General features: G+C 39.6%; 1 protein-coding gene across 7 annotated transcripts in view; it reads right to left on the reverse strand.

The window, feature by feature from the left end:
- LOC129026155 (zinc finger protein 717-like) overlaps positions 1 to 26,885 on the reverse strand; it is a 37,373-nt gene that overhangs the window by 5,217 nt on the left and 5,271 nt on the right. For 2 of the 7 annotated variants that reach the window (XR_010123856.1, XR_010123852.1), the window contains 3 exons: positions 11,240 to 11,439; positions 8,031 to 8,160; positions 2,965 to 3,489 (listed from right to left, as the gene is read on the reverse strand). The exons of 1 other annotated variant lie outside the window; for it this stretch is intronic. Coding sequence is in view for 1 of the 6 variants with exons in the window: in XM_063652468.1 (XP_063508538.1) it covers positions 9,668 to 10,618 (951 nt within the window). In the remaining 5 variants the exon portion in view is untranslated. 4 more of the 7 variants (XR_010123858.1, XM_063652468.1, XR_010123857.1 and 1 more) reach the window with 4 other exon arrangements.

Consider the following 26,885-nt stretch of genomic DNA (forward strand, 5'->3'; position numbering starts at 1 on the left):
TGTGACTATACAAATTTTCATAATTAGTCTAGATTTAAAATCAAGGAATGTTCTTACTTGTAGTTGGCAATCAATATGACATGCCAAAATTATATGTAAGTATCTTATTGTTGGTGGGGATATAAGAAGTTTGCCATCAAAAGAGAGACGATAATCTATGTTTGCAGACTCCAGAAAGCTGTCTCTCACATAAGAATTTGCAATTTCTGGGGGAAAAGAAAAAGTTGATTGTGCGAATAAACATTACCATGGAGTCTTCTTTATGGCAACATCAAAAATGAAAGCTGATTCTCACCTTCCTAACAATCTGCAAAGATGAGTGAAATGCAACTTACTGAGCATCAAGTTAAAGAAGGAGATAACTTGAGTGGCACAGGAGGAAACCATGTCACTGCTAGAGAAATCAATATGACCAGTGTTCCTCTGCCCTCCTCCGAGGCTAAGGATGGATTAAATATCAGTGGCTGACCTCAGGTAATGGAATGAGAAAAAAAGCTATAAAAATGCATGCATTACATAATTAAGAGGGTGGGAAGTGATTTTTTTAAAAAAGGCAATTCCTAGTTGGGTTCCTTCCTGTTCACCCCATTGGTGAAGAAGCTAGTCTTGCCCTAGAAGTCTGGGAATGGCTGCAGACACAACAAACACCGAGCAGACGAAATTCACAGTAATTTACTCATCACACATACTCAGCCCAGCGGGGGATGACACTGCATTTATGCAGGTCTACCCAGGGTTTGCACTCTGGAATAGTGGGTGTGGGAGGCAGACTTGGTAGAAATCAGAGGGTGGGGTAAACCCTGGTCCCTTCAGGGATCTGCTTGACTAATTGAGTTTTGCAGTCTGGTGGGGGCATGAAGCCATTAGGCTGAGGACATGGTGGGGTGCTGCATGAAATTTTAGGTGCCAAAATACAATTGACCCCGATGTTTTAACATCAGACATTTATTTTCATGATGACTAATATTTTGAGAGGCTGAGAGAAAGCTGTTGAGACATTGTGATAAGTGCTTAGGGACATGAGAGATTAGGAAGGCCACAGTTATGAGTCATGTAATGTGGAAGCCGATGCAAAGCTACTGGCCCCATTTATTTAGCAGGACACAGGAAAAGTGATCTGGGGTCCATGGCAGCACAAGTGTGTTGGTAAATATTTGGGTGATGTCATGCATTCCCCATGCATTGGTTTAGAGATCTGGGGCCTCTGGCAGCACAAGCGTGTTCATAAATATTTGGGTGACGTCACGCATTCCCCATGCATTGGTTTAGAGATCTGGGGTCCATGGCAGCACAAGTGTGTTGGTAAATATTTGGGTGACGTCACGCATTCCCCATGCATTGGTTTAGAGATCTGGGGGCCTCTGGCAGCACAAGCGTGTTCATAAATATTTGGGTGATGTCACGCATTCCCCATGCATTGGTTTTCATGTCTCCAGTGAGTTGTTGGGCAAGTCTGATATTACTGATTCACAAGCAGCAGGCAGCTTCCTGTGTGGAGCTACCTCCACCCCTGGACAGTCCAGGACTGAATGGTTGTCAAAAATGTGAACTCCTTGATGTCCAGTAAAGGCAACTGAGGGAACTGTGTAGCATTGGTGTAAAAAGTGCACTTTCCTAAGAAGCATGAACTTAGAGTAATCAAAGCCTGGGACAACAGTGGAACCCAGCAGGGCATCCACTCACTGCTTTGTAACTTAAATAGGAATTCTTTGAGGAGCTCAGTCTATCTCTCAACTAAAGCAGCTGCCTGCAGCCTATAGGGGCAGTGGAAGCTCTAGTGGACACTTTCACAAGCCCAGCACTGTGTTTTCTGATGAAATGTTGCCTTGGTCACCATCAGTAGTGTCTGGAACTCTGCAGGGGATAAGGAGTGTCCCTGTGAGATCCGTACTATGTCCTTGGTTAAAAAAAAGGCATGTTACCTTGATTGTATTCTGAGTATCCATTAGACAAGAAGTTTCTTCAATTCAATGAGGAGGGAAGGTGGACAATTCTTGGCAATTGCAAAAAGTTTGTAAAAATTTACAAATGGGGCTAATTGTTGGCCCAGCATCAGTGCTGAGATGACCACCTCAAGTTTGGCCGGTCATGCTGAGGCTTGGGTGTCATCCTTTATCAGGGACATCCTAGCTAAGGGAGGGAAGGCAGCAGCATCCCACTGAGCTCCATAATGTCTGATGATGGCATTCATTCAGAAGGTGGATGAACTTCACTGCTGGTCACTCAGTCGATCCCGAGGGGCCTCAGAGACGGGTGACTTCCAGCACCACAGCCTGAGGATGAAGCAGGCCAGGGTTTCCTGCAGATGAGATGGTAGGGGGTCCAGGTTTGACTCCATCCTGAGGCAAGGAGGTCTCTGCAGCTGTGCCAAGGCTGTGGGGTGCTACTTCCCAAGGCCTGATGACCAGATAGGCATGAAGACTCGTGGACATGGATGCAGAGCCCTCTGTTTCCAGAGTGTCCAGTATGTGGTCAGCAATCACTGCCCTGATGCTGTACAGCACAGGGTCAAAAGGGGCAGGTTTGTTTTTTACATCAGAAGCCAATGGACTACTTATGGCCACCATATGCAACCCAGATACTTCAGGAAGCATGAGAAGAGGTTGCTAAAGCATCCACAGTGTGTTCTCTGAGGATATTCATAGGGGCACCTGTTAATTTAAATTTGGACAGATTCCAGACTTGTTGAAGGAGGCTTCTTTCAAGGTGGGTCAGTTTGCCAATGACAGCATCAGTGAGATTAAGTAAGATTTGTAAATAAGGAATATGTTGTCACCTGAACCCCAAGTGAAGAATTAAAGGGCTGGGCACAGTGGCTCACACCTATAACCCCAGAACTTTGGGAGGCCGAGGCAAGAGGATCGCTTCAGCCCAGGAGTTTGAGACCAGCCTGGGTAACATAGCAAGATCTTTTCTCTACCAAAAAAAAAAAAAAAAAAATTAGCTGAGTGTCGTGGCACACACCTGCAGTCTTAGCTACTTGGAAGGCCGAGATGGGAGAATTGCTTGAGCTCAGGAGGTCGAGGCTGCAGTGAGATGAAATCGTGCCACTTCACACCAGTCTGGGTGACAGAGCAAGACTGTGCCTCCAAAAAACAAAACACAAATTAAACACTGTTGGGCTTGTATTAACATTGTGGATGCTGAGAGGATCAATAACTATTTTTTGAAAGTCTCAGGAATAGGGCAGCCCCATGTTTACCAAGGAATTTTCAGGAATTGAAGCAAAGTGGCAGGGCCTTGCACCAGTGTGTTAGGGAAAGGTCCATTCCCTTTGTGTAAGCCTCCTTGTATCTGTGTGTCCTTAGTGTGTAAAATGAATTTTCTCTGAGAATGATGTCATCAGTATAATGTCACAACTGTGCTCCTGTAGAAAGGTGGTTGCAGTGAGATCTTGTCTGTGAAGATTGCATGCAATGACAAGGCTGCCGAGGCACTCCGTGGGTCGCCTGGTCCCTTCAGAGATGAAGGCAGGCTATGACTGAGACTCTGTTAAAATAGGCACAAAAAGAACATGGTAGCCAAATCTGTAACAACAAAGTATTTATCAGTTGCATGAATATATATAGGTTTATTGTAAGGAATTGGCTAATGTGGTTATGTAGGCGAAGAAGTCCCAGGACCTGCAGTCAGCAAGCTGAAGAACCAGGACTGCCAATGTTGGAGTCCCAGTCAAAGCCTAAAGTCTTGAGAACCAGGAAAGCTGATGGCATAAGTTACAGTCCACGTCTGACTTCAATCTATGTCTCAGCTCTGAAATCATCAGACAAAGAGAGTGAATTCTCTCTTCCTCTACCTTTGTGTTTTATTTGGGTTTTTAATGGATTGGATGAGGCCCACTCACATTGAGGAGGGCAACTACTTTACTAAGTCTACATATTCAAATGTTCATCTCATCAAGGAACACCCTCACAGACACATTCAGAGTGTTTAGGCAACCCAACTTGGCAAATAAAATTTACCATCAAAGGCGAAAGATGTATACGATCTGAAGAGAAACCAGAGATGCAGGATGGTTAAACATCTGCAAGTCAATAAATGTGATACACCATATAAACAGAATTAAAAACAAAAATCACATGATCATCTCAATACCTGCAGAAAAAGGATTTGACAAAATCCAGCATCACTTTATGCTTAAAACCCTCAGGAATACTGACATAGAAAAGCATTTGACAAAATCCAGAATCCCTTTATGTTTAAAACCCTCAGGAAAATCGACATAGAAGGGACATACCTTAAGGTAATAAAAGCCATATATGACAAACACACAACCAACATTATACTGAATGGGGAAAAGTTGAAAGCATTCCCCCTGAGAACTGGAAAAAGACGATGATGCCCACTTTCACCACTTCTATTCAACCCAGTACTAGAAGTCCTCACCAGAGCAATCAGATAAGAGAAATAAATGGCATCCAAATCGGTAAAGATGCTGAACTGTCACTCTTTGCTGATGACATGATCATATGCCTAGAAAACCCTAGACTCATCCCAAAAGCTACTAGAATTGGTAAATGAATTCAGCAGTTTCAGGATACAAAATTAATGTTCACAAGTCAGTGGCTCTGCTATACACTAACAATAACCATGCTGAGAATCAAATCAAGAACTCACCCCCTTTTACAATAGCTGCAATAAAAACCTTAGGAATATTATAATTCCTACAATTATAATAGTATATTGCTATAATTGTCAATTGTGTGCAATATTTGCAGACAAAATCTTAATTACATCTGGAATACTTAAAGAAGCAAAAGATCTCTACAAGGAAAACTACAAAACACTGCTGACAGAAATTACAGACACAAACAAATGGAAACACATCCCATGCTAATGGATAGGTAAAATCAATATTGTGAAAATACCATACTGCCAAAAGCAATCTACAAACTCAATGCAATCCCCATCAAAGTACCAACATCAGTTTTCACAGAACCAGAAAAATTCATATGGAAACAAAAAAGACATAGAAGGGACATACCTTAATGTAATAAAAGCCTAGAACCAAAAAAGAGTCTGATAGCCAAAGCAAGACTAAGCAAAAAGAACAAATCTAGAAGCCCACTTCAAACTATACTATAAGGCCATAGTCACCAAAACAGCATGGTACTGTTATAAAAATGGGCACATAGATCAATGGAAGATAATAGAGAACCCAGAAATAAAGCCAAATACTTAACAGTCATCTAATCTTCAACAAAGCAAATGAAAACATAAAGCAGGGAAAGAAAATCCTATTCAACAAATGGTGCTGGGATAAATGGCAAAACCACACATAGAAGAATGAAAGTGGATCCTCATTTCTCACCCTATAAAAAAATCAACTCAAGATGGATCAAGGACTTTAATACTTGAAACCACAAAAATTCTAGAAGATGACATTGGAAAAACCCTTCTAGACATTGGCTTAGGCAAAGACTTCACGACCAATAACCCAAAAAGCAAATTCAACTAAAACAAAGATAAATAGATGGGACTTAATTAAACTAAAAAGCTTCTTCACAGTAAAAGAAATAATCAGCAAAGTAAACAGATAACCTACAGAGTGGGAGAAAATCTTCACAATCTATACTTCTGATTAAAGGACTAATATGTAGAATCTGCAAGGAACTCAAACAAACCAGCAAGAAAAAAAAAAACCCATCAAAAAGTAGGCTAAGGACATGAATAGACAATTCTCAAAATAAGATATACAACTAGCAAACAAACACATGTAAAAATGCTCAACATAACTAATTATCAGGGAAATGCAAATCAAAACCACAATACAATACAATAGCACCTCACTCCTACAAGAATGGTCATAATCAAAAAATCAACAAATAATAGCTGTTGGCATGGATGTAGTAAAAAGGGAACACTTTTACACTTTTTGGAGGGAATGTAAACTAGTACAACAGCTATGGAAAACAGTGAAGAGATTTTGGAAAGAACTAAAAGCAGATCTATCATTTGATCCAGGAATCCCACTCCTGGGTATCTACCCAGAGGAAAAGAAGTCATTATATGAAAAACATACTTGCACATGCATGTTTATAGCAGCACAATATGCAACTGCAAGTATTTGAAATGAGCCTAAATGCCCATCAATCAATAAATGGATAAAGAATATGTGGTATATATATTTAACATGGAATACTACTCAGCCATAAGATGGAATGAAAGAATGCATTCACAACAACCTGGATGAAACTGGACACCATTATTCTAAGTGAAGTAACTTAGGAATGGAAAACCAAACATTGTATGTTCTCACTCATAAGTGGGAGCTAAGGTATGAGGATGCAAAGGCATAAGAATGATACAATAGTCTTCGGGGACTTAGGGGAAAGGCTAGGAGTGGTGGAGTGGGTGCAGTGAGGGATAAAACACTACATGTTGGGTATAGTGTACACTGCTTGGGTGATGGGTGCACCAAAAATCTCAGAAATCGCCACTAAAGAATTTATTCATGTAACCAAACAGCACCTGTTCCCCAAAAACCTGTTGAAATAAAAAAAGAACCACTGTATTCCCCAAAAACCTACCGAAATAAAAAAAATTAACCACAGTAATATCAGGCACTGGGTATGGGGGCCTTAATGGATGGGAGCACTTCACTCACAATACAGCAACCCACTATGAAACACCAATTATTATTTGTAGGTTTAAGAACAGACCAAATTCTACTGCTAACTGTTGAAGCAATGAGGATAATCACCCCTTCACTAATTAATTAGGACTTATATAATAAGTTTTATTTATTTGAAGTAATGTGGTAATTTATTTGGACCATATATGCCAATTTTTCAAGATGGGGAGGCTAGGCATCATGGCTCACGACTGTAATCCCACACCTGTAACCCTAACCTTAACCACAACAACAACCCTAACCTTTACCCCTAACCCCTAATCCTAAGACCTAACTCTAAACCTAACCCTTACCAATAGCCCTAGCCCTAACACCTAACCCCTAAAGTTAACCACTAACCCTAACCCTTAACCCTAACCCTACCCTGACCCCAACCCTAAACCTCACCCCTAACCCCTAACCCTAGCCCTAACCCCTAACCACAACCCTATCCCCATAACCCCCAACCCTAACCCCAGCCCCAAACTCTACCACCATCCCCTAACCCTACCGCCAACCCCTAACCCAAACCACTAACCCCTAATCCTAACCCTCTAACCTCTAACCCCCAAACCCTAACCCTACCCTAACCCTAACCCCAACCCCAATGCCAAACCCAACCCCTAACCCTACCCTAACCCCTAAACTTAACCCTTAACCCTAACCCTACCCTTAACCCTAACCCAACTCTATACCTAACCCTTACCCCTAACCATGACCCTGACCCCAGAACCAGCCCTGAACCTAACACCTAACCCCAACCCTAACCCTAGCATTAACCCTAACTCTAACCCCTAAACCATAACCCTAACCCTAACTCCAACCCCCAACCCTAAACCTTAACCCTAACCCCTATCCATAACCTGAACCTGAACCCACATCCCTAACCCACTAACCCTCATCCTAATTCTAAACCTTAACCCTAACCCCTAACCCTTACCATAACACAAACCCACTAATGGTAGCCCATAACCCTAGCCCAAACCCTAAACCCTGACCTTAATCTGACTGCAACCCCTCACCATAACCACTAATGCTAACCCCAAACATTAACCCTACCCCTCAAATCCTAACCCCCTAACCTTAAAATGTAACCACAACCCAAATCCCAAAGCTGACATATCCTAATCCATAACCCCTAACCCTAATTCTAATCCTAATCACAACCCCTAAACCCTTATGCTAATGCTGTCCCCAACCCCAACATCATACCCTAATCCTAACCCTCACACTGATAGTAACCCTAATTCTCACCATAACAATCATAAACCTATCTTTGGATTCTAAGCCGTAACCCTGAGTGACCCCAAACCCCCTCCCTTGTTAAACATTCCCATTTCACCATGCTGCATTTGGAATTGAGCTGTGTCACTCCACCACTGCAAAATCCTATTCGTCAAGATCCTGTATATGTTACCTTGCCTCAGCAGGTGTCTGTTTCTGTTTTTGACATGTTCTTCAATACTGTTCTTCCCCATTAAACTACTGTACTCGGAAAAAACGCTGCCACACTTGTGTGCGCCACTTGCCATGGATTAACACATGTCCTAAAGGAGTAAGCCAAGGATAGACAATCAGTTCAATGTTTTTATTTTTAATTTTTGTTGGGACATAGTAGGTGTATGTAATTCCTTCAGTCTTAAAGCAGTCACCTTTTCCCACCTATGGCTCCCAAGGCCATCATAGGGGTCATCAGTACTTCGGTACCACAGGATCTGAGAAAATGTGGAAGGCTTTATGTCACTCTGTGTGAGAGCCAGGCCCGTAAGGATCATCACTCACATACTTTTTTTTTTTTGAGATGGAGTGTTGCTCTGTCACCCAGGCTGGAGTGCAATGGGACGATTTCAGCTCACTGCAACCTCTGCCTCCTGGGTTCACACCATTCTCCCGCGTCAGCCTCCAGAGTAGCTGGGATTACAGGTGCACACCACCATGACTGGCTATTTATTTTTATATCTTTCAGTAGAAACAGGGTTTCACGATGTTGGTCAGGCTGGTCTCAAACTCCTGACCTCGTGATCTGCCCACCTCAGCCTCCCAAAGTGCTGGGATTACAGTCGTGAGCTACTGTGCCTGGCTACTTGCATACATATTCTACTACAGAGCTGTTATATAATGCACCCACAATAACAGGGGGCTGAGAAATGCAGTCTGTGTGTCCAACAGATAAAAGGGTGAATTTTGTAGAACACACAGCCAGTCTCTGACACACAGGATTTCTCTCTTGTGTGAATTCCCTAATACCTGCTGAGGTGTTACCTCAGACAAAAGGATTTTGCACACTCATTACACTCTTTTTTTTTTTGAGATTGGAGACTCACTTTGTCACTGGAGCGCAGTGGCATGATCTTGGCTCACTGCAATCTCCGCCTCCCAGGTTCATGCCATTCTCCTGCCTCAGCCTCCTGAGTAGCAGGGGCTACAGGTACCCACCACCATGCCCAGCTAATTTTTTTGTATTTTTATTAGAGACACGGTTTCACCATCTTAGCCAGGATGGTCTCGATCTCCTGACCTCATGATCCAACCGCCTTGGCCTCCCAAAGAGCTGGGATTACAGGCGTGAGCCACTGCACCCAGCCCACATTCATTATACTCTTAAGCTTTCTCCCTTGTATGAATTTCTTGATGCCTCCTGAAGTCTGACTTCTACTAAAAGCTGTTTCCAACACTCATACAGTCATAGGGCTTTCCTTGTGTGATTTCTCTGATGGACAGTAAGGCTTGACTTGTAACTGAAGGATTTCTCTCACTGGTTACATGCACAGGGTTTATTTCCTGTATGCATCCACTGATAGGCTGTAGGATTTCATTTGCTAATAAGGCTTTTCACACCTTCAGTATGTTAACAGGCCTCTTCACCTGAGTGAGTTCTGTAATGTACAGTGAGCGCTGACTTCTGGTAGAAAGCTTGCCTACACTCTTTGCATTCATATGGTTTCTCACCTGTGTGAGTTCTCTCACGTCTACTGAGGGTTGACTTCTGGCAAAAGCTTTTCCCACATTCTTTACACTGATATGGTTTCTCCCCTGTGTGTATTCTTTCATGTATCATGAGGGATTACTTCTGGTAGAATGTTTTCCCACATTCATTACATTCATGGGATTTCTTCCCTGTGTGAATTCTTTCAGGTAGAGGAAGAAGGTTTCCCTACATCCATTACATTTATAAGGCTTCTGTCCCATGTGAGTTTTCTGATGCCTGCTGTAGTTTGCCCTCTGATGAAAGGTTTTTCCACATTCGTTACAAACATAGGGTTTTTCTCCTGTGTGAGTTCTCTGATGCGTAGTGAGCACTGTCTTCTGGTAGAAGGATTTTCCACATTCACTACATTTGTAGGGTTTCTCCCCTGTGTGAGTACTCTGATACATCCTCAGGTTTGACTTCTGGCTAAAAGTTCTCCCACATTCACTACACTCATAGGGTTTTTCCCCTGTGTGAGTCCTCTGATGTTTAGTGAGTACTGCCTTCTGGTAGAAGGTTTTCCCACATTCATTACACTCATAGGGTTTTTCCCCTGTGTGAGTACCCTGACGCATCCTGAGATTTGACTTCTGGCTAAAGGTTTTTCCACATTTATTACATTCATATGGTTTCTCACCTGAGTGAGTTCTTTGATGTATAATGAGAATTGAATTCAGGCAAAATGTTTTTCCACATTCATTACATTCATAGGGTTTTTCCCCTGTGTGAGTTCTCTGATATACAGAAAGTTTTGACTTCTGAGCAGAAGTTTTCCTGCATTCTTTACATTCATATGGGTTCTCATCTGTGTGAGTTCTCTGATGTACCGTGAGGGCTGACTTATGGTAGAAAGTTTTCCTACATTCTTTACATTCATACGGATTCTCACCTGTGTGAATTCTCTGATGTACAGTGAGGACTGACTTCTGATAAAAAGTTTCCCTACATTCATTACACTTACATGGTTTCTCTCCTGTGTGAATTCTCTGATGTACATTGAGGGCTGACCTCTGGTAGAAGGTTTTCCCAAATTCCATACATTCATAGGGTTTTTCTCCTGTGTGTATTCAGTGATGATAAATAATGGCTAACATTTGGCAGAAGGTTTCCCCACATTCATGACACTCATAGGGCTTTTCCCCTGTGTGGATTCTCTGATGAACAATTAGATTTGACTTCTGACAGAAGGATTTCTCACATTTGGTACATGCAAAGGGTTTCTCCTGTGTATGTGTTCTCTGATGATTTGCAAGGTGTGATTTCCTAATGAAGGATTTCTCACATTGTATACATTTATAGGGTTTGTCTCCTGTGTGTATTTTCTGATGTTTGGTAAGTTTAGACTTTTTACTGAACATTTTCCCACATACATTACATTCAACATTTATCTTCTGGGAAGAGAGTGCTGACTTATCACAGGATTTCCCATATTCATTATAAGTACATGCAGTCTCTCTACCATGAACCTTCTCTGCCTCAGTGCTGAAAGCTTTTCCTTGTCCACTATATTCAAAAAGCTGCTGTCCCATATGAATCTTATTATGGTGACTAAGATACTCATGACACATGAGAGATTTCCCAGTTATACTTCAATCATCAAGTTTTCCTCCTGCCTGCATTTCATGAGGCTCAATAGAGACAAATATGTTCTGACTTACATTTAACTCCTCAGCCCTCATTCCTGAATCACTTGCATTATTTACCATCATATTTGGAATACAGTTTAAGCTCAAATTAAGTATTTTTCCTAATTCAACTGTTTCCTCAGTTGATGTTTTGCTGTTGGTGATGGCAACCTGCCATATATGTCTCTGATGAACTTCCTGGCTTCTTTCAATTATGTCAACTGTCTGGACATCTGAAATGAAAAAACAAAACAAAACAAAGCGAAACAAAAATCCATGAACCACACGTAAGCATTTGTTATGGAATGCTTATGTAAAGACTCAATGAAGTTACTTTCTCTCCTAGTGGCATAAGGTTCTTTAAAAATCAATAATCAGTACTGGTTTTATAAGCACATGGCTGTTCCTACTAACTTAATATAAGAAATTACATTAATAGATTTTCTAATGTGAAATCATGTCTTTCACTGTTTTTTGTTTCATCAAATATATTTGGTAAAAAATATTCACCTACACCTAGTTGTAATTTTCACCTAAGTGCTTATCACCTGCCAACCGTTTTCTCTATTGTTTTTCTCCATTTCATTCTTGTAACAACAGGAGGTATCTTGTGCTGCTATTTTTCTCATTCTGCCTTGAAGATGATAAGGTATTCCTGGATCAGCTACCTGCAGGTGCCCATGATGGCCACGTGTCTTCAGGACCAGATTTTATACCAGTGTTTCTTTAGTTTTCATGCTTCCCTGGGAATGTCTATAGGCATCTGGGCATTTTTCAAATACAAAGTCTCTCCTCCAAACTAGATGAAGACTGCTTCTTTCAAATTTCTAATTTAAACTAACTTGCTTCACTTCTCAGAACTGTAATAGGTACAAGAAGTGCCACTCCACCACTGTGGGCATCCCCTCCCTGCTGGTCCTAAGGATTCAGTTCTGGAACTCGGGTGGTGTTCACCATCTTTGAAAAGTCATTTATGGGTTCCTTCCGAGATGAACAGCCCTGATATTCTCCCCCCAAATTCCTGGCACATCCATCCCTGCTTCATAATTCAATGCCTCTGAAGGCTTTTATTTTGTGTGTTCAAGTTTCAGCTGTCTCCTAGTTTCAGAGAAAAATGGGGTCTCTTGTACACTTCTCACTGTCTACTGCCAAACAGAAATCTCAGCCCTTCAACATCAAACATTTGCTTCAATAGGCTTTGGAATCCAGAACCTCCTGGTTCTCTTCCAAAGTCCAGGCCTATCCTGTTCCATGCTCTTATGCTGGGTCTTCCTCACTGTAAGGATTTCTGGTGTCATTATAAAAAAAGCCTCACTCTTAGATTGCTCTTATTTTTTGTTCAACTCCCTAGGTGACCTACTCTATAATTATGATTCTAAACACCAGCTGTGACTTACCAATTTTTAAGTTGATATCTCCAATTGTGATGTCCACTCTTACATATATATTTATATTCACCTACTATGTGCCATAATTGGAAAAGAGTGAAATTGAACGGGAGCTATGCCAAAGTTAACAATGCCTCTGACACTGCATTGTCTTAACATCTTTCCTAAATTATATCTTTTTTTCTCACTCTGGTTAAATATTCCACATGGTTCTTTTACAACTACTTAACATATTATTTTGTTTTTCTCTTATCACAATGTACGCTTTATGAAAAAGACATTATTTTGACCATTGCTCTTATAAATGCAAGTATAAAGTTACCACGGCTTACAAGCTCCTCAATTAAGATGTGTTGAAAGAATAAATAGATGTATGAATAAATGTCTGGGGGAAAAAAGCAGTCCATGAAAATGCAGGAAAAGAAGACAACTGAGAAAATGAACAGCAAAGAAAAATGTCTAAGAAGAGCAAGGTAGGGACTAGATTGAGGAAATATTTTTAAATATTCAGCAAAATAAAATTCAGGGATATATGCATGAAAGCCTTCCTTGGAGATGATATAATTCACATGTTTGATGCACAAAGACCAGCTGTCTTCAGGTATGGGACCTGGGAGAAAAACTGGTGAAAACAAGTCAACAATGCAGATATCTGCTGGGCTTTGCTCTTCCTGGCTTCCCTGCCCAGGATGCAGTGACCAACCTGAGAGACACTGATTCACCCATTCTTCTCCTAACCATGGCTGTGCTCCTTGCTCCAACTTGAAGATCACCTCAGGTTTGGTAACGCAATGGCCTGGTAATGGGAAATAATGGAGGACTTAGCCAAACTGCAAAGTAAGGTCCTTTTCAGAATGATAACAGCTCGGTTTCAGAAGCTGGATAATGAAGGAGCCTATCTGAATCTTTTGTTAGAGAGGGTTGACACATTCTTCACATGGAATAGCATTAAACCTTATAAATGTGGGGCTGGGCATGGTGGTTCACACCTGTAATCCCAGCACTTTGGGAGGCCGAGGTGGGTGGATCATGAGATCAGGAGATCGAGACCATCCTGGCTAACACAGTCAAACCCCGTCTCTACTAAAAATACAAAAAATTAGCTGGGTGTGGTGGTGGACAACTGTAGTCCCAGCTACTCTGGAGGCTGAGGCAGGAGAACGGCATGAACCCAGGAGGCGGAGCTTGCAGTGAGCTGAGATCGTGCCACTGCACTCCAGCCTGGGCGATGGAGTGAGACTCCATCTCAATAAAAAAAAAGAAACCTTATAAATGCTTCCTATATTTACCAACGTGGAAGTAAGTGTTGCTTCTGGGGGTTACTGGGAAGCTTCACTCACTCAGTGATACCAGGCTGCTGTAGGTCTCCAGCATCATGTCCCTGTACAGGGTCCTCTGAGCATCATCCAGGTCCTGTCTCTCCTCCCAGGTGAAGTGCATGGCTACCTCCTCAAAGGACCCCAACCCCTGTAATAGCACATTTCTCCTCAAGTCATCAGCCCAGGGTCACAAGAATAGGAATGTCAGAGTTCATTCTTCTGTAGCTGCATGTCTCTTATGTGTATCTTACATAAACTGTAGCTTCTCTGTACTCTATATGGAGAAAGAACAAGCACAGTAGAAGTATCCTGCCACTATAATGTTTTGTTAATAAAATAGATTACAGAGTTTACCTTGTAGATGTAGAATCATCCTTATTGTGAAAGATAAAAGTAGGAATAAAATTCTGCTGTAATCTGGTATGATGAAAAAAATTATAAATACATACCTGGAACAATATGATAGATGAACTAGTAGAGACATAAGTTTAATGTTGACTGCAGTAAGAAAAGAGAAAATATAGTTCTATATTGTATTAGAAGGTTGCACTTCATTGAAAAACCAAAGATGCTTAGTACTTCCATGTGAACCGTGTGTTCTCATGACTATGAGGCAACACCGGAGCCTAGTCGTAAGGACAGGAAGAACACATACCACATTAACGGAACTGCACCCAGCACCCTGTCTAGGTGAATGACACTGGGCTGTGATGAGAGAGAACACAACACTGAAGGAACTGATTATGGAGTGAGTCTGCATGTAAATATCTGACCTAACTCCAAACCTTATTTTTAAATTATTTATAAATTAAAATAATGTACACAAGCATCTGAACATTTCCTTCCTCATGCCCAATGACTGCTTGTGTCCACCCTAGGATGAACACTCCTATTTCCCTAACCACCTGGTATAAATAATGTGTAAATCTGTGTAAAATTTACACTCATTTGTGAGTATAATGTGTGTAATACATACCTGTAAGAACAAGTATGTTACATAACCAAATATGCATTTTAACAGTCACCCAGAGGGAGAATGGGTAAGGACTTTGGGGAGACTCAGAGGGGAAGAAAATAGAGTGATAGATGATCACATTCATCCTATCACAGAGCAGTAAGAATACAGAACAGGGAAGTAACCCTTAAAAAGGAAAAGGGGAAAATAAAAAGAATTTGGTGCTAATTTGCTGTGCAGAGGGTAAAGTGGGGAGTTTCACTTCCAGATGATGCAGAATCATGTCTAGTGAGGTACTGGTACTGCAAATTTAGAAAATTAAAAATATGATTACCAGAAGTGACACAGACTTAGATCACATTGGAAACATCTGAGGTACCGTACGTGGGGATGTCCAACTAGCAACTGGGTATACAATTCGAGTTCAGAAAAGATATCTAAGCAGAAGATAAATATGTGGAAAGTATCAGAATTTGTAAGGTACTTGTAGTCATCACAGTTTAAGAGATTGAAAGAAAAAAGTAACAAATGCAGAATCTACAGAAACACTGACCAAGAGAAACTTTCTAAGACTATTCTACAAATAAAGCTCAGTGTTAATAAGTATACTAATGTAATCATATTCATAGTTCTATAAAGAAAAATTCAATTTTGCACATAGACATACACAAGGTACTTTTAGAACCACATTCCAGGTTTCCATTTCTGCATGTAAGAAGCTTGAAAGTCATCATTCCATCTTAACAACAAACGAAAAGCAGAAGAAACGGAAAAATTAGCAACTCTTCTTGGATCTGTAAGGGAGGGAGAACACAGGACAATCCACTGCCCCAGGATTGGAGATATAGACAGGGAAAAAGAAGAACAGAGATTCACTAGCAAAAACCACCATGGGAACCAGTGCAGGAGTAGGAAATTCTGAATTGTAACTGACAAATTGTGAGAGGTTCAGTGTAAACAACTCCAAAAGTTAAAAACTCTGGGAGGACCCAGTCATAGGGGTAACTCCACAGTATTGTGAAATTTACCTCTAGGAGCTTAAACAGGCTCCTACAGTAAATATTGGAGGTAACTCCCCTCCTGCTTCCACCTGCCCTCCTGCTTCCACGTGCAGGCAGGAGCGGAAAAGGCAAATCATTCTGAAATACGAAAGAGCACTGCATTGTTTCTTACCAGGCCTGCCCTGGGGAGAGACTACTTTACCAGAGCCCAGGCCTGCCCTGGGGAGAGACTACTTCACCAGAGCTCAGGCCTGCCCTCGGGAGAGATTACTTCACCAGAGCCCAGGCCTGCCCTCAGGAGAGACTACTTCACCAGAGCCCAGGCCTGCCCTCAGGAGAGACTAATTCATCAGAGCCAAGGCCTGCCCTGGGTAGAGACTACTTCACCAGAGCCAGGCCTGCCTTCAGAGAAACTACTTAACCAGAGCCTAGCCTGGTGTGCTATTGACAGCTTCAACGACCTAGGTGAAGGGAAACACCCAACTCCAACCCACTCTAGCCATCATGTCCCACCTAAAATAGAAGGAAAAAAAAAGAGCAACACTTGTGAAGTTCACAGTTCAAAAGGAAGAAGAGCTCATGAAAAGAATAAGCCCTATTGATGGGACTACAGCCCACTTTGGCTATGGTCTACAAGTTTTTGTCCTCCAAAATCATTATTTGGAAGCCTGACCTCTAATTTTACTGCAAGATTTGGAAGATACAAATTCAAGTGATTGCCATGGTTGGACTATTGGGAGATACCTGTTTTGATAACAAACACTGAGACCACACAATCAACCAGGCCAAAGTTATCTAGAAAAATGAGCTCACACACGGAAAAGTTTGGAACCTAGCTATTCCTACTGTGTTTTCCAAAACTTAGTGATGTCTGCCTTATAGGTCTCATGCTGCTCTCAAGTACACACATGGTAATCCTTTCGTTTAAGTAGAGACACTCCCAGCACCAAACTCACCCCAGAGAAAAGGGCCACCCAGACCATCCTGCTGCTGGATCTCACTCTGTCACCCAGGATGGAGTATAGTGGCAAAATCGTAGACCACTGTAACCTCATGGGCTCAAGTAAATCCTCCCTCTTCAGCCTCCTGGGAAGCTAGGACTACAGAAGTGTACCACTATCCCAGCTAATATTTTGGTTGTTGTTTTGTAGACATGAGGTCTCACTGTGTTACCCAGGCTGGTCTTGAACTCCTGGCCTAAGGCAGTCTTTCTGCCTCAGCCTCCCAAAGTGTTGGGATTGAAGACATGACCTACAGTGTGCAACTATATAACATTTTCTATATTCACTTATATTTCTATGGACATTTAGGTTGTTTTAATATCTTGCCATAATTCATTTTCAATTTACTTTTGTGTATGGTGTAAAATATGGGTCCAATTTTTTGCAGGTAGATAACCAGATTTACTGAAGGGTTTGTTTTCTTGTGTGTATTTGTATGTATTTGTTGAAAATTAGTTCACTCAGGCCGGGTTGACTGATATATTTCTGACCTCTCTATTCTGTTCCATTGGTCTATGTGTCTGTTTTTATGCTAGTATCATTCTGTTTTGATGACTACAGCTTTGGTAGGTAGTTTAAAATCAGGAAGTATAACGCCTCCAGCTTTGCCTTTTTACTCAAAATTGCTTTACTCTTTCATGATTCTAAACGAGAATTTTTTTCTATTTTTGTGAAATATGCTGTTGAAATTTTGATAGAGACTGATTTGAAACTGTATATCACTTTGGGCAGTATGGATGTTTAAACAAACCTTTTTCAGGAACACAACATATTTTTGTTTTATTTGTGTCTCCTATAATTGCTTTCATTAATATTTTACAGTTTTTGATGTACAGATCCTTCACTTTCTTGGTTATATTTATTCCTAAATACTTTGACATTTGTTAAATGGATTTATTTCTGGATTTTTGTCAGATATATTGTTAGGGTACAGAAATGCAAGTGGTACTTTTGGTACATTGATACAATATCCTGAAATGTTACTTAATTAGTTTATTAGTTCAAAAAGTTATTTGGTGTAATGAGGAGCACAATGGACTGTCATTACACATTAAATGATAGCCTCTGTTAGTATATCACAGTGCCCCAAAATGTGATCTGCTGTATTTTTGCTGTTACAAAGTCAGTCGCATTTTTTAGTCCTAGTATTTTTTCTTCTAAAATATTTTTGTCTGTCATTTGCTAATAATGTGTATCCTCTGCTTACTGTTCAATTGTGCTACCCATTTATCTTCAAGCCCAGTTGGTCCAACTTTCTAATAAAATTTCTAACAATGGTATGTTCATTTATTGTAAACCTAAATAGTAAATTTGTATGATAGTTTTACAGTTACCAAATAGGATTTAAAACATGTCAATCTGTCACTACTAATGAATCTCTGGGTCCCTAATTTTAAACTCTTATGTATCATGTCTATTAAATATGTATGTACAATGGCTTAGAATCATGCCTAATATATTGTATGCACTAAGTATCAATCAAACCGATTTTTAAAATTATCATCTTCATACTATTAAAAATGATTTAGAGAGAAGAAAAAGATACAGGTCATATACCTGGATCTACATAAAAGAAGAGCAGTTAAGAAACAATAAATGGGGGTATCTTAACCAATCTACATATTATTGTGTACAAATATATACAATTACATACACATGCATGATTATGTGTGCTTATACATAGTTGAAATGAATGATGACAGCGACACAAGGGACAGGAAGATGGAAGAGAAAAATTATGTTAGAAGACAGTCACACTATTTGTGAAGTGGTATAGTATTATTTGAAACTGGACTTGTAAGTGCATATTGAAACCCTAGGGCAACTAGTATAAAAAGTTTAAAAATATACAGCTATAAAGAAAATACATGCTAAGAAAGAAGAGAAAATGGAATCATAAAATGCTCAGTTAACATCACAAAAGGCAGAAAGAGTGGAAGACAAAACAATATGGGAATAATAACAATAACAAATATGGCAGATATTAATTCAACTATATCAATAATCACTTTGAATGTCAATGGTCTAAATGCACCAATTAAAACAGATTGTCAGAGTGGATCAAAATACAAGACCCAACTATATGTTGTCTACAAGAAGCCAATTTTAAATATAAAACCACACATTAATTAAAAGTAAATAGAGAAAAATATACAATGCTAACAATAATCAAAAGAAAGCAGGAGTGGCCAGGTGTGGTGGCTCATGCCTGTAATCCCAGCACTTTGGGAGGCTGAGGTGGGTGGATCACTTGAGGTCAGGAGTTCGAAACCTGCCTGGCCAACATGGTGAAACCCCATCTGTATTAAAAAAAAAAAAGTACAAAAATTATCTGGACATGGTGACAGGCACCTGTAATCCCAACTACTTGGGAGGGTGAGGCAGGAGAATCGCTTGAACCCAGGAGGCAGAGGTTGCAGTGAGCTGAGATTGCACCATTGCACTCCAGCCTGGGCAACAAGAGTGAAATTCAGTCTCAAAATAAAAAAGAGTAACTACATTTCACACAAAGTAGACTTCAAAGAAAGAAAGTTATCATGGATAAAGAATGGTACTTCATCATGACATAGCAGTTAACCCTCCAAAAAGATGACGATCCTTAATGTCCATGCACCTGACAACAGAATGTCAAACGACATGAGACAAAAACAGAATTAGAAGGAGAAATAGATGGATCCACTGTCACAATTTGAGACATCAGCACCCTCCATCAGAAACAGATCTAGCAGGCAGAAATTAGTAACAATATAGTTGAATTCAATATCAATATACATCAACTGGATACTGACAGAGCAGGAGCACCCATCACCTCAGACAATCACTACCACTTTAAGTTCCAGCTCCCTTCTTAGCCTCATGAATTTCAAGGAAATCACTTCTCTTCTAACTACAAGCAGCCAGAAAGAGCAGACAGTAAAACACCGATAAGACAGCTCGGGCCCAGACAGAGGTGGGGGGAAAGTCTCTTGGGTAAAGTTTAACTGCCAAACTTCACCCTCATACAATAGGCCCAGTAAAATGTGGGCCTTAGTAAGCACATTCCTTTCCCTGCAGGTGCACTAAGATAGAAAAGCTAAAAGCAGACTCAGGGGACATGCCTGCAGCTGCAGAAAGATGTATGGGGACAGACACACAACTCTCCCTCCCAGATAAGTGCAACACAGACACAGAAGCAGTCCAAGGCTTAATCAACTCTCCCACCCTGAATCCTTAAAAACTCTTAGTCTGTAAGAGAGTGTGCCTCTGACCTCACTTGTCCAGAAGGCGTCTCTCAGGTTTGTTTTCTCTAAAATAAATCTGTCTTAACTGGCAAGACACCTTTCATGTTTCTCTCCTCTTTCTTTAATTCTTACAAATACAATTCTATTTATAGACTTCATCCAACCACAGTAAAATATACATTCTTTTCAGGCTCAATAATCACCAAGATATATCACATTGTGGACCATAAAATACCCTTTAACCAATTTAAAATAACAAATCTTGCCATTTGCACTCTTAGACCACAATGAAATCAAACTTAAAATTAGCAATAGACAGAGAAGTGGAAAATCTCTAAATACAGTAAAATAAAAGAACCTCTTCTAAATAATGAATGGATCAAAGAAGAAATCTCAAGAGAAATTAATATTTTATTTTATTATTTATATATATTTTTAGAGACAGGGTCTCACTGTCACCACGGCTGGAGTGCAGTGGCATGATCAAAGCTCACTGCAGGCTTGAACTCCTGGGCTTAAGCAATCCTCTCACCTCAGCCTCACAGGTGGCTGAAAATACAGGGACATGTCTCCCTGCTAACTTTTTAAAATTTTCTTGTAGAGACAGGATCTTGCTATAGCTGCTCAAGCTGGTCTCAAACTCCTGACCTCAAGTAATCCTCCTGCCTTGGCCTCCCAAATCTCAGCCTCCCTGGCTGAGATTACAAGTGTGAGCCACGCCTGGCCTAATAAGTATTTTCACTAAAAATGAAAATAAAAACACAACTTATCAGAATTTGTAGAATACAGCAAAAGCATGGCTTAGAAGAAAATTTATAGCATCAAATGCATATGTTAGAAAATAATAATGATATAAAATAAAGGAAAAAATGAGCAGATTAAACTCAAAGTAAGAAGAAAATAAATTATTGCAGAAATCAATGAAATTGAAAACAGAAAAATCAAGAGAATATTATTAACGACAAAGCTGGTTCTTTTAAAAGGTCAATAAAATTAAAAACCCTATAGCCAGGCTAAGAAAAAAAAGACAGAAACTAATAATATCAGAAATGAAAGAGGGGTTACCACCACACATCCTGTGGACATTAAACAGATAATAAGGAAATACTATGAACAATTCTGTGCACACATCTGATCATCTAGTTCAAATGGATTGCTTCCTTGACAGACAAAATTTACTGAAACTCACCCAAGAAGAAACACACAATCCGAATAACCTATTATTTTAATAACCTTCAAAACAGAAAGTACCTGACCCAGATATATTCACTGGTAAATTGACCAAATATTTCAGGAAGAAATTATACCCATTTCCCATAATCTATTTCAGAGGATAGAGGCTGTTGAAATACTTCCTAGTTCATTATGTGAGGCCAGCATTATTCCAATGACATTTCAAAATAGAAAATCACAGACCATGATCTCCCATGAAAATATATACAAAAATCCTCAAAAACACTAGCACATCAAATCCAACAATATATAGAAAGAATCATACACCATCGCCAAGTGGGATTTATTCTGGAGATACCAGGCTGGTTCAACATTTGCAAATCAATTAATGTAATTCATTACAAGAGACTGAAAAGGAAAAATCACATGATCAAGCTAAGAGGGGAACTTCCTGAAATTAATAAGGAATATCTGCAGAAAACTACAGGGAACATCATACTTAATAATGAGAAACTCAAAGCTTTTCCACAATATCAGGAGGAAGAAAAGGATGTACTCTCTCATCACCCCTTTCAATATCATACTGAAAATACTAGCTAAAGCAATTAGGCAAGAAAACACAATTAAACGCATACAGCTTGGGAAGGAATAAATAAAACTTTGTTCACAGATGACAGGACTGTCTATACAGAAAATCTAAAAAATTAAAAAAAAAAAGAAAAAAGAAAAAAGACCAAACCGAAAAAAAAAAAAACCCTCCTGGAACTGAAAAGCAAGATTACAGAATACAAGGTTAAAAGAGAAAGTCAATGACTTTCTAATGCACCAGCAACAACCAAGTGCAATTTGCTATGAAAACACAGTACTACTTATATTTAGCACCCAAAAGATGAAATACTTATGTATAAATTTAACAAATGTAACAGGATCTATATGAGGAATACTATAAAACCTTAATAAATAAAATAAAAGTAAACCTGATTCTAAAGTTCACATGGAGAAGCAGAAGACCAAGAATAGTCAATTACTGAAGCACAAAGTTGGAAAACTAACACTACCTAACTTTAAGCCTTATCCATTAATCAAAATGCTGTGGTATTACCCAAAAGTAGGCAAACATAACAACGGAACAGGATAAAGAGCCCAGAAATACACCCACCTAAATACACCAAACTGATACAATAAAGCAAAGTTGCTGTTTTCAACAAATGGCATGGGGACAGCTAGAAATCCACATTTAAAAAAACAAGAAACCAGAATCTAGACATAGCTCTTATGCCATCACAAAAATTAACTCAAAATGGATCATAGACTTCAATGTAAAATACAAAAGTATAAAACTGTAGAAAATAACAAAGGAAAAAACCTAGACAATCCTGGGAGAGGAAATGACTTTTTAGATATAATAACAATGTCAAGATCCATTTTAAAATGATTCATAAACAAGAGTTCATTAAAATTGAAAACTTCTGTTCTGCAAAAGCCAATGTCACAAAAATGAGAAGAAAAGCCACAGATTTGGAGGAAATATCTGCAAAAGACACATCTGAGAAAGAGAATGTTCTACAAAACATCGGATAGACTGTTACACAAAACATCTGAGAAAGAGACTGTTCTACAAAACGTCTGATAAAGAGACTGTTACTCAAAACATCTGAGAAAGAGACTGTTATACAAAACATCTGATACTGTTACACAAATCATCTGAGAAAGAGACTGTTCTACAAAACATCTGAGAAAGAGACTGTTACACAAAACATCTGAGAGACTGTTACACAAAACATCTGAGAGACTGTTAATACCAAACATCTGATAAAGAGACTTACACAAAACATCTGAGAAAGAGACTGTTGTACAAAACATCTGATAAAGAGACTGTTACACAAAACATCTGATAAAGAGACCGTTACACAAAACATCTGATAAAGAGACTGTTACACAAAACTTCTGAGAAAGAGACTGTTCTACAAAACATCTGAGAAAGAGACTGTTACACAAAACATCTGAGAAAGAGACTGTTACACAAAACATCTGAGAAAGAGACCGTTACACAAAACATCTGAGAAAGAGACCGTTACACAAAACATCTGAGAAAGAGACCGTTACACAAAACATCTGAGAAAGAGACCGTTACACAAAACATCTGAGAAAGAGACCGTTACACAAAACATCTGAGAAAGAGACCATTACACAAAACATCTGATAAAGAGACTGTTACACAAAACATCTGAGAAATAGACTGTTCTACAAAACATCTGAGAAAGAGACTTTTAAACAAAACATCTGATAAAGAGACCATTACACAAAACATCTGATAAAGAGACTGTTCTACAAAATATCTGATAAAGAGACTGTTATGCAAAACACTCCAAAGACTCTTAAAATTCACATCTGATAAAGAGACTGTTATGCAAAACACTCCAAAGAGTCTTAAAACTCACATCTGATAAAGAGACTTTCACAAAACACTCCAAAAACTCTTAAAACTCACATCTGATAAAGAGACTTTCACAAAACATTCCAAAAACTCTTAAAACTCACATCTGATAAAGAGACTGTTATGCAAAACATTCCAAAAACTCTTAAAACTCACATCTGATAAAGAGACTGTTATGCAAAACATTCCAAAAACTCTTAAAACTCACATCTGATATAGAGACTGTTATGCAAAACATTCCAAAAACTCTTAAAACTCTACAGTAAGAAAACCACCTAATAAAATAGACCAAAGACCTAACAGATACCTCACCAATGATGAGAAACATATAGGAAATAAATATATAAAATAATGCATTATCTTGTGTAACATTAAGATAACATATTAAAATAATGAGATACCGCTACATACCTAGTAGAATGGCCAAAATTGGGAGCACTGACAACAATTGACAGTGAGAATGCACAGCAACCAGAACTCTCATTCAGATTGTGGAAATGCAAAATGGTACAGTCACTCAGTTGGAGGACAATTTGGTTGTTCTTACAAAAGTAAACATATTCTTACCATATGATCCAGCAACTGTACCCCTTGGTATTTACCCAAAGGAGGTGAAAATAAATGCTAGCATAAAAACCTGTAAACAGGGATTTATAGCAGCTTTATTCAAAATAACTAGAATTTGGAAGCAACCAAGATGCCCTTCAGTAAGTGAATGGATAAACTATGGTACACACAATGGAACATAATTCAGCACTAAAAAGAAATGGGCTATCTTGTCCTCAAAAGATGAGGAAACTTAAATGCATATGACTAAGTAAAAGAAGGCAGTCTGAAAAGGCTGCTTACTATACAACTGCAACTATGTAACATTCTGCAAAATGATGGAGATGGTTTGCAGGGTTAAGGGGATGATACGTAATAAACAGGAAGAGCAGGGATGACTTTTAGAACAAAGTGTTCTGTGAGGTACTATAAGGCTGGATACATGTCATTATACATTTACTCAAACCCATAGCATGTAAAACCACAAGAGTAAACCCTAATGTAAACTATGGCCTTTGGACAACTATGATGTCTCAATGTTGGTTCCTCATTTTAACAAAGGTACTACTATGGTGAGGGGAGGAGTTGAAAAGTGTGAAGGCTACATATATATGTGGATCAGGGTATATGGGAAATCTATGTACTTCTTAATTCTGCTGTGAAATTAAAACTGCCTTAATAAAGTATATTTATTTTTAAAAAGAATCTAACCATCTAAAAACGTTTTTAATAATAAAAATTAAATGAATATTAAAAACCACTTCCCCATTTGTAATAAGAACTCTCAATAATAATGAATGCATAAAGAAAATGTGGTCTATACATGCAATGAAATATTACTCAGCCTTAAAAAGGAAGAAAACCTTGCCATCTGCAAAAACATGCACATACCAGAAAGATATTGTGCTAAGACATAAGCCAAACAGGAACAAAGTATTACATAATCCCATCTGCAATAGTCTACATGTATGTATTCCCCTCAAATTCCTATGTTGAAATCTAATCACCAAGGTGATAATATTAGAAGGTGAGGCCTCAGGGGAGTGATGAGGTGAGGGCTCTTCCCTCTCGAATGGACATGGAGTGCATTCATTCTCTGCCACTCTTTTGCCTTCCACCATGTAAGGATGCAGGAAGAAGTCTCTCACCAGGCACCAGATGACAGTGCCTTGATCTTGGACTTCCCAGCCTTCAGAACTGTTAAGAATAAATTTCTGTTCTTTATTAATTTCCAAGTCTGAAGTATGTTGTTGTTCCAGCACAAATGAAGCCATGCTTCCTGTAGAGCCTGTGGAACTCCACGTATATAAAAATGTAAAACAGTTAAACTTACAAAAGCCTAGAGCTGAATCATGGTTACCAAGGGCTGATGGGGAAGGGTAACTGGGGAAGTATTGGTCACAGGGTATAAGTTTTAGTTATGCAATGAGTAAGTTCAAAATATCGAATCTACAGATCAAAGCATATAGTTAATACGGAATTGCATACTTAAAAATGTGTTAAGAGGATGGTATTGTTTCGATTTGTTTACTTGCCCAAATCTCATGTCAAATTGTAAGCCTCAAGGCTGGCTGGAGGAGGGGCCTGGTGGGAGGTGACTGGATCAGGGGGCAGACTTGCCCCTTGCTGTTCTCGTGTTAGTAAATTTTCATGAGGTCTGGTTGTTAAAAATGTACACCACCTTCCCCTTCACCACCCACTTCCTCCTGCTCCAGACACATAGGACGTGCCTGCTTCCCCTTCATCTTACACCATAACTGTAAGTTTCCTGAGGCCTCCCCAGCCATGCTTCCTGTACAGCCTGTGGAACTGTGAGTCAATTAAACCTCTTTTCTTTATAAATTACCCAGTCCCAGGTAGTTTTTTATAGCAATGGGAGAACAGACTTATACAGAGAATATATCATATGTCAAATGGTTGTATCCCAAAAGGGGCAGGGAGCAGGGGGAGAAACTCGTGGAGGCAAAGGTTGTTTATCGCACTGTTTGTGGTGAGGGTTCCATGGGTGAATACTTATCTCTACAGGTAGGTATATTTTGCATGTGGAAGGAATGTAAATAATTTGTAGCCCGAGGGAAAACTGTGTTTTATTAAAGACTGCTACAGATTCTCACTATTCCTCTTATTGAGAGGTAGAAGCTAATTAGTCTCTAATCTAATACCGTGTGTAAAGGAAGAGAGAAGGATGTAATTTTATTTTGGATTTGTTAAGCTTGAGGTGCCTTCCAGATAGCTACAAAGAATCATTCAATGGAGAGTTGAACCTGTGGTCTAGAGCAGTGATCCCCAACCTTTTTGGCACCAGGTTTCGTGAAAGACAATTTTTCCATATACCAGGGTGTGAGGGGGATGGTTTTGGGATGAAGCTATTAATCAGGCATTAGATTCTCATAAGGAGCAGGCAACCTAGATCCCTCACATGCATAGTTCACAATAGGGTTCCTGCTCCTATGAGAATTTAATGCTGTCATTCATCTGAGAGGAGGCAGAGTGCAGGCAGTAATGCTTGCTTGCCTGCCACTCATCTCCTGCCGTGCAGCCCAGTTCCTCACAGGCCACAGACTGGACCGGTCCATGGCCTGGGGGTTGGGGATCCCTGGTCTAAAGTCCGGAGAAGTCCATGCTGGAGAGAAACACA

This window comes from Pongo pygmaeus, chromosome 16, assembly GCF_028885625.2.
Source record: "Pongo pygmaeus isolate AG05252 chromosome 16, NHGRI_mPonPyg2-v2.0_pri, whole genome shotgun sequence".
In the NCBI taxonomy this organism is placed as follows: Eukaryota; Metazoa; Chordata; class Mammalia; order Primates; family Hominidae; genus Pongo; species Pongo pygmaeus.